Genomic DNA, 15000 nt, shown 5'->3' on the forward strand with positions numbered 1-15000 from the left:
TCTACTAGAGAAGTGCCAGAGAAGGAGTTTTAGTGTAATCCAGTCTTCAGTTTCAGAGTGTGTATGTGTGTGTGAGGGGGAGAGCACCTAGTGAAATGTGAGTGTGTGTACACGTGTATGTGTGCATGTGTAAGTTAGAGGCCTTAAGTAGTGTGTGTGTGTATATGTGTATGTGAGCATGTGTAAGATAGAGGCTGAAAGCTGTGTGTGTGTGTGTGTGTGTGTGTGTGTGTGTGTGTGTGTGTGTGTGTGTGTGTGTGTGTGTGTGTGTGTGTGTGTGTGTGTGTGTGTGTGTGTGTGTGAGAGATAGAGGCCTAAAGCAGACTGTGTGTGAGAGAGAGTTTTTCGTGAGAGCTAACTGTGTGAGACGTCCACAGAGTGCTGCAGCACCACTCGTGTGCCACACTTCAAAGCTCTCGCTGCACTCCAAACAGACGAGAACACGTCTGGTGTCAAACGCCCGCTACTGTGCTCATCTCCCTCCTCCTATGCACTTCGCTCTAGGTCTACAGTGTGTGTCTGTGTGTGTCTGTGTGTTCTGTGTGTGTGTGTGTGTGTGTGTGTGTGTGTGTGTGTGTGTGTGTGTGTGTGTGTGTGTGTGTGTGTGTGTGTGTGTGTCTGTGTGTGTGTCCGTCTGTGTGTGTGTGTGTACAACTGTGTGTGTGTGTGGGTGTGAAGAGAAAGAGAAAGACAGGTGGAAGGGAGTGTGTGCCTGAATATGAGGCGGTTTAAATAATTCACTTCATAATTTTTTCAGTTTGTTTGGAGAGAGGCCCCTGCTCTGCCAGAAATGTTCATGACACACATGTGTGAAGGATGCTCCAGCATACTCGTGTGCCAGTGCATTTGTGTTCTATTTGTGTGTGTTTGTGTGTGTGTGTGCGTGTATTTGTGTTTGTGTGTGGGTGTGTGTATTTCTGTAAGTGTGTGTGTGTGTGTGTATGTATGTGTGTGTGTGTGTGGTTGTGTGTATGTATAAATAAGAGCACATATATGTATTTTTCAGCTCTCCTCCACGTTATGTGATCCATACATCACACCATTCAAGCTGCCACATGCACAGAAACGAGATGAAGCAAATCCTCTTTGAAAAATAGACCTTCAGCAGGAGCTGTGATACGAGCACCTCTCTACAGTAAATGCCGTAAATAAGATATAGACCTGAACAGAAGGAGAAAGAGTGTGATTCAGTCAACGATGATGCTTCTTTGGACAACAGCAAAATCTCATTGCCTCTCAACTCTGGAATGTCTTTTCTCTTATTCAGTGTTTTCAATAACGAGCTTCTAAACCATTAAGCAAGCCCTTCACCGAGGTATCAGGTCCCACTTATTGAGTGCATATTTCTGCTGTTTTCAGTTGTTGTGAGTGTTTCTGGTGTATCATGAATAGTCCTAAACCAGGGTTTCTGAGCACTATCCATGAAAATGTTTCAGATTTTTTTCCCCCCCACAAATTTTCAACGAATAACTGATTTTAAATTGAGAACAATATTAATTAAGGACGTCAAACTTAACACGTGCATCTATGAGATTATTGTGGCCGAGATTAATGTGATACAAATATTTTAATGCAGTTAACGCAACGTTTCTAGGAAAATAACTAGACCAGTCCGTGAAAAGGTTACCAACGCTGTAGCAGTTTGGGTTGCCAGTGACTGTCGGCTGAAGACGGTGGGCTGACTGAGGTGTTCCGAATTGCTTCAGGGGATAATTCTTACGATTTACCGTCTTATGCGAAACATTGTGTTCCACATATGTTCCTTGCTTGACGGTGAGAGAGCACGAAAAAAAATACCATTAAACAACAGTGTCTAAAATACACGCTGTCTGAAGTGATTACTCGTAAATGTACAGGATTCGATGGATGTCAGTAAAGTTGCATTAGTGCTGTTTTTGTGCGTTATCATTGGAGTTGATATGCTTTTCTGTGGACAGCTACCAACTCAAACTACTGCCCAGGAATGATTGGTGCTATTTATGTTGATAATAGATTGCAGCCACAGATTAATTCATTATTTCAATTATTTTAATCGTTATATTGACCTATTTGAACCTATTTATTTGAACCTATTTGTTTGCATGTCTGAAGCATCACCTATTTTAATTAGGCCTAGCTGGGTGGTCTTTGGAGTCGAAAAGGTTGGGAACCCCTGTCTAAAACTATAAAACATGCAAATTCTTGCCTCTCTTCTGCTGGCTACAGGTTGTGTGCAATGAGCTGCAATCCTCTCGCTTGAGCAAGAGAACAGAGTAGATGAATTGCTTTTGTGCTGTTGTTTCTGTACTGGCTGATTTCCCTCCCTATATTTTGGCAGTTGGCAGTGTTTATCACAGAGATCTGGCAAAGCCTACACTCTGCTGTGGGCTCAGTTGAAAGGAATCATGTCTCATGTCTCGCATGTGTCACTAATGAGCGCTATTTCCTGTTTCCTCGAGGTCGAGCCGTGGTCCAGTCAGAGTCGGTCCTGATTCTGATTAAGAGCATCGATAAGGACAGGAGAGCTAAATTGCGAGCAATAAACAAGCCAATCACTGGGCCCAGAAGGTTATTAGATGATTAAGTCCACATTAGTGGGCAATTGCTCTGAACACAGCCAATTGTTGCCCAAAAGGGAACTAGGCAATGACCAGAAACTACAGAATCAGATTATGGACTACAAAAAAAAAAGCTGGTCGCCCATTGCAGCCCACAGCAGCCATTCACTCGATAATGGACTTTATAATATGACCTGATGTTGAGTCATAACAATGAAGATGAAGAGAGGTTCAACCTAAAGCTGGAGAGGATGAATTTTTAATGAAATGTTGATGAAGAGAAGCCCAGCCTCAATATTGATGGGGAGCAGTTTATTACCAGCTGAACGGCCCAGTCTCTGACACACTGCTGATGAAGCAGGTTGTTGGGGGGTGGGTGGGGGGGCGGTGCTGTGGGGAGAGGAGGGGGTGTTTGTTGGGCGGCTGGAACAACAAAACTGATCGTGCTGCAGACAATCTCACAGTTACGAGGCCCGTGGGACCCCCCGCCTGTGGTCCCTGCCTTAATCAGTCTGTTCGTGTGTCCGACTTCAGTTTCACCCACCCCCGCCCCCACACACGCACACACACACACACACACACACACACACACACACACACACACACACACACACACACACACACACACACACACACACAGCTGACACATACACCAGCCTGAAATGCCCACGGAGCCACTTACACTTTTACTGCTCCAGCCTTAAATCAAATACCCTGATGCAGGAATTACCTGCGTTTGCCAAGTACAAGTTGTGCTGTGCTGTGCTGTGCTGTGCTGTGCTGTGCTGTGCTGTGCTGTGCTGTGCTGTGCTGTGCTTAGCTGTACTGTATTGAACAAAGAACCTGTGCTTGGCAGCGGGTCGAGGCGATGCTGGCTCCCGTGCCTTCGTGCTTAATAACGCCTATTTCATTAGTGAGGAGATGCTGCAGATGACTGACTAGGTGTGGTGATGTGATGTGAGCCTATGTGTAAGTGCAGTCCCGTGGTCTCCCCTTTAATCCCTGTGTTAATGGTTTTCCATCTGCGGGCGGCGCTGCCCTTTCCTCCGTGTGTGCCGTAATGAAAGCCTCTCATCACGGGGCTCGAGGCAGAAGATGTCATGCGAGGGCAGACATGGAGATGAGGTCTGGATGAAGTGAAACAATGAAACAATGATACCCCCCCCCCCCCCCCCCCCCCCCCCCCACACACACACAAAAAAAAAAAAAAAACCCACCCTGGCTCTCCATCAAGGTGCACAAGACAAACACCCTCTCCAGGGAACAGAAACACGCCCAATACACTCCAGCCGTGCACAGAGAACACATCCCATCTGTTGGCAACAGGCAGTCTAGTCTAGTGCAGTGAGGGTTATATATTGGCAAAACTGGCACACCCTTAAACACAGGCCCCACAAGACCTGCGCCGAGCAGTTACATCAAACAGAGCCCGATTCTGTCTACTTAAATAAAATGATCGCTCATGCCGGGAACGATTTTGTCAATGAATCTTTCGAGTTGACCTTGACTGGGGCTGCGGCCTCTGGATGTCATTCTGAACGGGTATAAAATCAAACATAAAAACTAAAGCCTTAATTTGAGCCCTGCGTCTCAGTGGAAAATTGAAAAAGTAATGATAATAATTTTCATGGTCTTCCATTACTGCGCAGCAATATCATTTTGAAATATGATTTTGGCCAGATGAGGCCGGCTTCATGGTCTTGTGAGGGTTTCTTTTTTTTTATAACTGGGGGCCAGGTTATCCACTTATTGATATTCGTTGTATTTCCTACAGATTCTTTTCCAACAGGAACTGGCTATAATGGGGTTCTCTTGATCTCTCCTAACATCTCTCTTCTTCTATCTCTTTCGCCCCCGCTACACCCTCAGTATTTCTCTCTCTCTCTTTCTCCCCCCCCCCCTCTCTCTCTAAATGCTCCTCCCTTCTTAGTCTGTCAGTGCAGGCTTAACTAACGAGCCCTGCTCTTTCCCGCTCATAAAAAAAATGATGATGACACAGCAGAAAATTCAATAAAGGAGAAAGACAATGCACAGCCGAGAGAGGGAGAGAAAAACAGAGAGAGAGAGAAAAGGGGATGGAGGGAGAGTGGAAATGTATGTGGTGTGTGAGTGTGTTTGTGTGGGTGCCTGAGAGAGAGTGAGAGTGAGATGGAGAGAGAGAGAACCTCATCACTCTCTTTCAGTACATTACCACATATGCACATCCCATGGGGGCACTGGATCTCTCTCTCTCCTTCTTTCTCTCTGTCTTAAACATTCTCTCCTTCTCACACACACACACATACACACACACACACACATACACACACACACACACACACACACATACACACACACACTCCTTTCGGTTCCTCTGTCTCTCTGTGTCACCCGTTTGTCATCACTCTCAGCCCCCCCCCGCCCCTCAATCTCCATATTTTTTTTAGTTTTTCTTCTCGCCACATGAATCGCTTTCTAAGAAGTAGGATCACCCCTCCCCTCCTCTCCTCCTTTCTATCTCTTTCTCTCCACCTTTCCTCCTCTCTTCCTCCCCTCCTCTTCTCTGCTCGGCTCTGTCTTTGCTGTGTTGTGAATGCGTCTGAAAGGATGAGTGCTTATGTAACGCAGTGCTCCTATAGAGAAACCCTTTCCTCCTCCCCTCTTTTCCCCACCTGCTCCTGTCTCTGCAGCGTCATAGCAGGAACGCAACACAACACAACAGGATGTACTTCAACACAACACAACACAACAAAACAGGATGTGCTTCAACACAGCACAACACAACACAACACAACACAACAGGATGTACTTATACACAACACAATACAACAGGATGTACTTCAACACATCACAACACAACACAACACAACACAACACAACACAACAGGATGTACTTATACACAACACAATACAACAGGATGTACTTCAACACATCACAACACAACACAACAGGATGTACTTCAACACAACACAACACAACACAACAGGATGTACTACAACACAACACAACAGGATGTACCTCAACACAACACAACACAATGAAACAAGATGTACTTCAACACAACACAACAAGATGTATTTCAACACAATGCCAGGCAACGCACACAACACAACACAACAGGATGTACTTCAACACAATGCAACACACCACAACAGGATGTACTTCAACACAATGCAACACAACACAACAGGATGTACTTCAACACAACACAACACAACACAACAAGATGTACTTCAACACAACACAACACAACACAACAAGATGTACTTCAACACAACGCAACACAACACAACATGATGAACTTCAACATAACGCAATATACAGCCGCGGAAAAAATTAAGAGACCACTTCAAAATTATCAGTTTCTCTGGTTTTACTATTTATTGGTATGTGTTAAAGTAAAATGTACATTTTTGTTTTATTCTATAACCTACTGGCAACATTCCTACCAAATTTCAAATAAAAATATTGTCATTTAGATCATTTATTTGCAGAAAAATGACAATTGGTCAAAATAGCAAAAAAGATGCAGTGTCTTCAGATCTCGAATAATGCAAAGAAAACAAGCTCATATTCATTTTTAAGCTACACAATACTAATGCTTTAACTTAGGAAGAGTTCAGAAATCAATATTTGGTGGAATAACCTTGATTTAAAATCACAACTTTCATGTGTCTTGGCATGCTCTCCACCAGTCTTTCACATTGCCGTTGGGTGACTTTATGCTACTCCTGGCGCAAGAATTCAAGCAGCTCGGCTTCTTTTCATGGCTTGTGACCATCCATCTTCCTCTTGATCACATTTCAGAGGTTTTTTATGGGATTCAGGTCTCAAAATTGGGCTGGCCATGACAGGGCCCTGATCTGGTGGTACTCCATCCACACCTTTACTGGCCTGGCTGTGTGGCATGGAGCATTGCCCTGCTGGAAAAAACACTTCTCAGAGTTGGGGAACATTGTCAGAGCAAAAGGAAGCAAGTTTTTCTTCTGGGACAACGTTGTACTTTGCCTGGCTGAGGTTTGTAAAAGACCATAAGGATTGAACCAAAGCGGACTGGAGGGTCTCCTAGTTCGTCTTCTCTGATGAGTCCAATTTTCAGCTTTGCCCAACACATGGTCGTCTGATGGTTAGACGGAGACCTGGAGAGGCCTACAAGCCACAGAGTCTTGCACCTACTGTGAAATTGGATTGGATGGTCACAAGCCATGAAAAGAAGCCGAGCTGCTTGAATTCTTGCGCCAGGAGTAGCATAAAGTCACCCAACGGCAATGTGAAAGACTGGTGGAGAGCATGCCAAGACACATGAAAGTTGTGATTTTAAATCAAGGTTATTCCACCAAATATTGATTTCTGAACTCTTCCTAAGTTAAAGCATTAGTATTGTGTAGTTTAAAAATGAATATGAGCTTGTTTTCTTTGCATTATTCGAGATCTGAAGACACTGCATCTTTTTTGCTATTTTGACCAATTGTCATTTTTCTGCAAATAAATGATCTAAATGACAATATTTTTATTTGAAATTTGGTAGGAATGTTGCCAGCAGGTTATAGAATAAAACAAAAATGTACATTTTACTTTATCACATACCAATAAATAGTAAAACCAGAGAAACTGATAATTTTGAAGTGGTCTCTTAATTTTTTCTGCGGCTGTATATGCTGTGCACCATTAGTCGCACATACAGTACACTCTTATATCCATATATGAGTGCATGTAGCAGTAATGTAAATGCTTGCATATGGCATGGCCCAGTCATATGTGATCACATTCACACTAAAGCTTTATAAGATTCATCTACTTTCATCCTCTCCATTGTCATCCCATCCCACCCTCTGTACAGTAACTACATCCTTCACTTTCAAGATCCCTCGTATGCTTCATTCTATCTCTTTCTCTCTCTCTCGCTCTCTCTCTCTCGCTCTCTCTCTCTCACTCACTTGCTCTGACTTTCCTGCTCTCGCTCTCAAATCTATCTCACTCTCGCTATTGCTCTCTCTCCTGCTCCTGAAATAGAGTCCCTTTGAAGCCCTGCTGTTTTGCTTCTGCCCAAAACACTGCAAGACAAAAATCTGTCATCTAATGTCTGTGAAAAGGGGGAGAGAGGGAGACAGACAAAAAGAGAGAGAAAGAGAGAGAAAGAAAAGAGCAAGGAAGTAGAGAGACAGGGAGGTAAAGAAGTAGAAGACAGAATTGATAGCCATAGGGAGATGAGTAGTTAAGGGACAGGGAGCTCTCTGAGTGTGTGTGCGTGTGCGTGTGTGTGTGTGTGTGTGTGTGTGTGTGTGTGTGTGTGTGTGTGTGTGGTGCACATTGACGAGAGAGAAACAGGGCAGATAGAGACAGGAATAGAGAGCGGAGGGGAGGAAAGGAATGCTGTATGTATTTAAATCACAGCTGATGACTGCAGTAATGAGGTTAGCATAGCAATAAACCTAAACGTATACCGAAAGACAAAGCGCTATGAGGTGCGTGTGTAGGTGTGCTCGTGTATGGATAGAGTGAGCCTATGGGAAGAGTGGCTGACTTTTTAAAGGACAGAGCGAGGCAAGGATGATAAAGATGTTTAATATTAAGACACAGAGGCAGAGAGATGGCATGCTGTGAGGGGAGCAGAATAGAAGGAGAGAGAGAGGGAAAGAGAAAGAGAGAAAACAGAGACAGAGAAAGAGGGAAATACAGAGAGAGGGAGAGAGAGAAAGAGGGAAATAGAGAGAGAGAGAGTGAAAGAGGGAGAGAGATAGAGGGAAAGAGAAAGAGAGAGAGACGATGAGGAATATGTGGTATATATTTAGGGGCGAGTGGAGAGAGGTGGGTGACACCCCTGATCCTCATTTTGTAATTGAATAATAATCTCTCTAGAGACCTGACCCAGAATTGCAGGACTGTGAGTGTGCGTACATGCGCGTGTGTGTGTGTGTGTGGGTGTGCGTGTGTGTATGTGTACGTGCGTGTGTGGGTGTGTTTGAGTGTGTGACAGAGGGACAAGCAGAGTTGAAATAAGTCTGATACAACACTGCCACCTCCTGCTGAAGCTATGGAATTACACCAAGAGTTGAAAGGCTTGTGACACTGCCAGAGGCACTGTAGTGCTTATGGATTTCATACCAAAAATAAACCAATAATCCTCCACCAAGCGTAAAGTACATTTATAAAGTAAAATGTATATTTCTGATGCTCCTGTTTGTGTGATAGCTGTTCCAGGAATGTTTGCGATGGTTTGTCAAATTACCTCATAGAGACATATGGTCTACTTATAGAATATTATTATTACAGTTTATGCCTGGGTTAATATGGCAAGAAATCTAATCTGGACACTTTTTTGTTTTCTCTCTCTCTCTGTCTCTCTTTCTCTTGCTCTCTCTCTGTTTTTTCTCTCTAGTCTGAGGAGAGAAGGCTACACAGTGCAGGTCAGTGTGAATGACTACCTGGACATTTACTGCCCGCACTACAACCTGAGCCAGAGGGGGTCGCTGGAGAGGGGTGTGGTGGAGCAATACGTGCTCTACATGGTCAGTTACCGTGGCTACCGCACGTGCGACCCGCAGATGGGCTTTAAGCGCTGGGAGTGCAACCGGCCGCACGCCCCCCATGCGCCCATCAAGTTCTCCGAGAAGTTCCAGCGCTACAGCGCCTTCTCTCTGGGCTACGAGTTTAACGTGGGACACGAGTACTACTACATCTGTGAGTATATTCTGTAACACAAGTACTACCACATCTGTGAGTATATTCTGTAATACAAGTACTACTACATCTGTGAGTATATTTTGTCATACTAGTACTACTACATCTGTGAGTATATTCTGTCATACTATTACTACACAGACATTATCTGTGTGAGCATACTTTACCTCAGGACTATTGGATACTACATCTGGGAGCAAACTATCTTACAATTGTATTTTGTGAAAGTGTACTATGTCTGTTAATACATCAATACTGTAGTAATAGTCCTATACTATATCAGTACTTTTGGGGCTAGCATAGAAATAGTAGATCTGACTTTTAAAATCAACAACACCATCTATAAACAATCAAAAAGAAACACTGAAAAAAAACACCAGTTGAAAGCAAGCCTCCCGAAGTCATTAAAGGTAACTTTCCCCTCCCTTACACACCATTTCTCCCTGAGTGTGTGTAAGTGTGTGTGTGTGTGTGTGTGTGTAACTATCTCCCCCCTTACACACCATTTCTCCCTGAACTGAGCCACGTTCTCAGTTTGCTGGTAGAACTATACTCCACCACTATTCTTGTTTCCACCAGAGATTTAAACATGACTATCATGTCTGTATCCTGGCCTTCATTCTTTCCTTAGGATGGCCAGCTTGGCCTACCCTACCAAGAATTTGGTCATCATATACCTATCCTGCCAGTACCCACAGCTGAACACAATTAGTGTTAGTGTTAGATTTTCTATGGACTATTTTCTTCAAAATGTTCAACTGATAGAATAGAAATACTCTTGTGTATCAGTGAATATGCACTATTTAAATCACTCACTGTTATCACTACTGGACACTTCAACACCCACCCCAATAGTGCACATGCAAGTAGCTTATATATCTGAGGTATTTAGCTACTGTACCTCACTTTGACATCACCACAACACACCAGTGCTGCAGCTCTAGTATACAGCGGTGTATGCACCGCCACCCTCCTACATCACTGCAATGTAAGTGTACTGCACCACGTCAGCATCAGCACTTCAGTGATGCCTCAGAACGCACTCCTTCACCTCGGATGGAGTCCTCCACCTCTCCCTGCCTCATCAGAGTCCTCCACCTCTCCCTGCCTCATCAGAGTCCTCCACCTCGGATGGAGTCCTCCACCTCTCCCTGCCTCATCAGAGTCCTTCACCTCGGATGGAGTCCTCCACCTCTCCCTGCCTCATCAGAGTCCTCCACCTCTCCCTGCCTCATCAGAGTCCTCCACCTCGGATGGAGTCCTCCACCTCTCCCTGCCTCATCAGAGTCCTACACCTCTCCCTGCCCCGTCAGAGTCCTCCACCTCGGATGGAGTCCTCCACCTCTCCCTGCCTCATCAGAGTCCTCCACCTCTCCCTGCCCCATCAGAGTCCTTCACCTCGGATGGAGTCCTCCACCTCTCCCTGCCTCATCAGAGTCCTTCACCTCGGATGGAGTCCTCCACCTCTCCCTGCCTCATCAGAGTCCTCCACCTCTCCCTGCCTCATCAGAGTCCTCCACCTCGGATGGAGTCCTCCACCTCTCCCTGCCTCATCAGAGTCCTCCACCTCTCCCTGCCTCATCAGAGTCCTCCACCTCGGATAGAGTCCTCCACCTCTCCCTGCCTCATCAGAGTCCTTCACCTCGGATGGAGTCCTCCACCTCTCCCTGCCTCATCAGAGTCTTCCACCTCTCCCTGCCTCATCAGAGTCCTCCACCTCTCCCTGCCTCATCAGAGTCCTCCACCTCGGATAGAGTCCTCCACCTCTCCCTGCCTCATCAGAGTCCTTCACCTCGGATGGAGTCCTCCACCTCTCCCTGCCTCATCAGAGTCCTCCACCTCTCCCTGCCTCATCAGAGTCCTCCACCTCGGATGGAGTCCTCCACCTCTCCCTGCCTCATCAGAGTCTTCCACCTCTCCCTGCCTCATCAGAGTCCTCCACCTCTCCCTGCCTCATCAGAGTCCTCCACCTCGGATAGAGTCCTCCACCTCTCCCTGCCTCATCAGAGTCCTTCACCTCGGATGGAGTCCTCCACCTCTCCCTGCCTCATCAGAGTCCTCCACCTCTCCCTGCCTCATCAGAGTCCTCCACCTCGGATGGAGTCCTCCACCTCTCCCTGCCCCATCAGAGTCCTCCACCTCTCCCTGCCTCATCAGAGTCCTCCACCTCTCCCTGCCTCAGCAGAGTCCTCCACCTCGGATGGAGTCCTCCACCTCTCCCTGCCTCATCAGAGTCCTCCACCTCGGATGGAGTCCTCCACCTCTCCCTGCCTCATCAGAGTCCTCCACCTCTCCCTGCCTCATCAGAGTCCTCCACCTCTCCCTGCCTCGTCAGAGTCCTCCACTTCTCCCTGCCTCATCAGAGTCCTCCACCTCTCCCTGCCTCATCAGAGTCCTCCACCACTCCCTGCCTCATCAGAGTCCTCCACCTCTCCCTGCCTCATCAGAGTCCTCCACCACTCCCTGCCTCATCAGAGTCCTCCACCTCTCCCTGCCTCATCAGAGTCCTCCACCTCTCCCTGCCTCATCAGAGTCCTCCACCTCTCCCTGCCCCATCAGAGGCCGGAGGCGGCCAGTCATCTCACACAGCGCATCGCATGCTTTATTCATGACACATTTGTAAATCCCATTACTGCCAATGGCCACTCTCTCTCCAGCGCGGGGTCTCACCTCCCTGGCGACAGCGCCGTGAGCCGCGAGCCGTGAGCCGCGAGCCGCGAGCCGTGAGCCGGGGCTCTTCTCTTAAACGTGAGCGCTCATAAAAACGCTCCTTAAGTGCCTGGAAACTGCTGACAGTCAGAGCACGAGGAAATCTACAGCATTATCAGAGCCTGTCGCCAGTGGACATAACCTGTGCTGGTACAGTGTCTACCATTCACTTTATTGCACAGGGGTTTGGATAAGGATAATCACAGCGCAGTGAAGGGGTTAATAAAGCATTCAAATGCTACAGAATCAAGAAGTGCTAGACGCACACTCATCCCATCATTACACCTCAATATAGCCTTACTTATGCAGTAATACTTATTAGACTTTTCTGTAAGTAACACTATTTCTTGCACCTCTGGTTATATGCTAACTGAATTTCATTGGCTTTGCAACTGTACTCTGTATAATGATAATATGACATAATAATTTGACATAATACTTAAATACAACAGACTTATAAAAAAAACAGAAATCAAACAAAGAAGCTCATACAATATCCAGATCAAATTTGGATCAAACTTCAGTAGATTATTATTTATAAAAGTCTTTCTGTGGGTGGCCAGTAGGGGGCAGGAGATGAACTCTGTTGTGTTGTGTTTGCAGCCACACCCACTCATCACCATGGCCACAGCTGCCTAAGACTACGAGTGTATGTCTGCTGTTCCACAGGTGAGGACCTGTTTCACAATCACTCTCGTAAACACACACACACGTACATAACACACACACACACACGTACATAACACACACATACACACGTACATAACACACACACACACGTACATAACACACACACACACACACACACACACACACACGTACATAACACACACACAAACACACACACAAATACATGCATGCACATAAGCACACACACACACACACACACACACACACACACACGTACAAAACACACACACACACACACATACATTCATGCACATAAGCACACAAACAAGCACTCATACGCATGCACAAAACACATATACCCAAGCATGTGCACATACACATTACACATACACACATGCGTGCACACACACACATACATACGTACTGTATATACATGTGCATGCACGGGCAAACACAGACATATACATGTGCACACACACATGCATGCATACAGCGGGTGAAATAAGTATTGAACACGTCACCATTTTTCTCAGTAAATATATTTCCAAAGGTGGTATTGACATGAAATTTTCACCAGATGTTTGTAACAACCCAGGTAATCCAAACATACAAAGAAACCAAAACAAATTAGTTCAGAAATTAAGTTATGTCTAATAATATGAAATGACACAGGAAAAAAGTATTGAACACGCTTACTGATATTTATTGAATACTTTGTACAAAAGCCTTTGACAGCTTCAAGACGCTTCCTGCATGGAGAAACTACTTGTATGCATTGCTCAGATGTGAGTTTGACCCATTCTTCAACACAAAAAGGCTTCAATTCTTGAAAGTTCCCTGGGCCTCTTCTATGAACTCTGATCTTCAGTTCTTTCCATAGATTTTCAATTGGATTCAAGTCAGGTGATTGGTTTGGCCATTCTAGCAGCTTTATTTTCTTTCTCTGAAACCAATTGAGAGTTTCCTTGGCTGTTCATTGTCTTGCTGAAATGTCCACCCTCGTTACCTCTTCATCATCCTGGTAGATGGCAGCAGATTTTAATTAAGAATGTCTTGATACATTTTTTCCATTCATCCTTGCTTCAATTGTGTGACGTTTGCCAGTACCATATGCTGAAAAGCAGTCCCACACCATGATGTTCCCACCTTCAAACTTCACTGTTGGGATGATGTGCAGTGCCATGTCTCCTACAAACATGGTGTGCATTATGTCATCCAAAGAGTTCAATTTTGCTCTCATCTGACCAGACCATATTCTCCCAGTATTTCACAGGCTTGTCCAAATGTCGTGCTGCGAACTTTAAACGAGCTTCAACATGCTTTTTCTTCAGCAATGGAGTCTTATGTGGAGAGCGTGCATACAGGCCATGGGGGTTGAGTGCATTACTTATTGTTTTCTTTTAAACAACTGTACCTGCAAATTCCAGGTCTTACTGAAGCTCTCCACGAGTGGTCCTTGGCTCTTTGACAACTCTTCTGATAATTATTTTCACTCCTCTGTCAGAAATCTTGCGAGGAACACCTGGTCGTGGCCAGTTTATGGTGAAATGATGATCTTTCCACTTCCAGATTATGGCCCGAAACAGTGCTCACTGGAATATTCAGAAGTTTAGAAATGCATCTGTAACCAATGCCATGAGTATGTCTTGCAACAATAAGGTTGCAAAGGTCTTGAGAGAGCTCTTTGCTTTTACCAATCATGAGTTACTTCTTATGTGACACCTTGGTAATGAGACACCTTTTTATAGGCCATCAGTTGGGATATTAATTTGCACTGACTAGGGGCCAGATTGCCTTCTAATTACTGAAAGATTCCAGCAGTTTTTTTGGCTTTCCATGCCTTTTTGCACCTCCCTTTCTTCATGTGTTCAATACTTTTTTCCTGTGTTATTTCACATTAATACACATTACTTAATTTCTGAATGTATTTGTTTTTTTTCTTTGTATGTATGAATTACTTGGGTTGTTACCAACATGTGGTGACAATTTCATGACAATAGCACCTTTGGAAATGTATTAACTGAGAAAAATGGTGACGTGTTCAATACTTATTTCACCCGCTGTATATGTGTGATTCTGTTGAGTCAGCAGTTATGCTTTAATTTCAGTCTCTTTACTACTTACTCTACTAACAAATGTACAGTTTTTATAGGCTGTAGGCTGTTGTTCATGAGTAGGTCAGACAAGTATAATTATCGGTTGTGTCTGTTTGTGTTTGAGTCTGTATTTATGTGTTTGCGTGTGTGTCTGTACCTGTCTCTATGATTGATCGATAGGCTCCTGTCGAAGCATGTGTTGATTGTGTATGGGCTTTGCTTCAGGTGAAGACCCCTCTAGCCTAGTTTCAGTGTTGTATAGTAACGAAGTACAAATACTTCCTTACTGTACTTAAGTAGTTTTTTGGATATCTGTACTTTACTTTACTACTTAAATTTCTGTTTACTTTTACTTTTACTTCACTAC

The 15000-nt window shown here is 44.9% G+C and overlaps 1 protein-coding gene across 1 annotated transcript in view; it reads left to right on the forward strand.

The window, feature by feature from the left end:
- Window positions 1-15000, forward strand: part of efna3a (ephrin-A3a) — a gene marked incomplete at both ends in the record, with an annotated part of 83315 nt that overhangs the window by 63592 nt on the left and 4723 nt on the right. Inside the window, 2 exons of the mRNA XM_080837552.1 lie at window positions 8897-9198; window positions 12511-12576. Of these exons, the coding sequence (XP_080693678.1) occupies window positions 8897-9198; window positions 12511-12576 (368 nt within the window). The remainder of the gene's footprint in view (window positions 1-8896; window positions 9199-12510; window positions 12577-15000) is intronic.

This window comes from Sprattus sprattus (genome assembly GCF_963457725.1).
Source record: "Sprattus sprattus genome assembly, chromosome: 4".
NCBI lineage: Eukaryota > Metazoa > Chordata > Actinopteri > Clupeiformes > Clupeidae > Sprattus > Sprattus sprattus.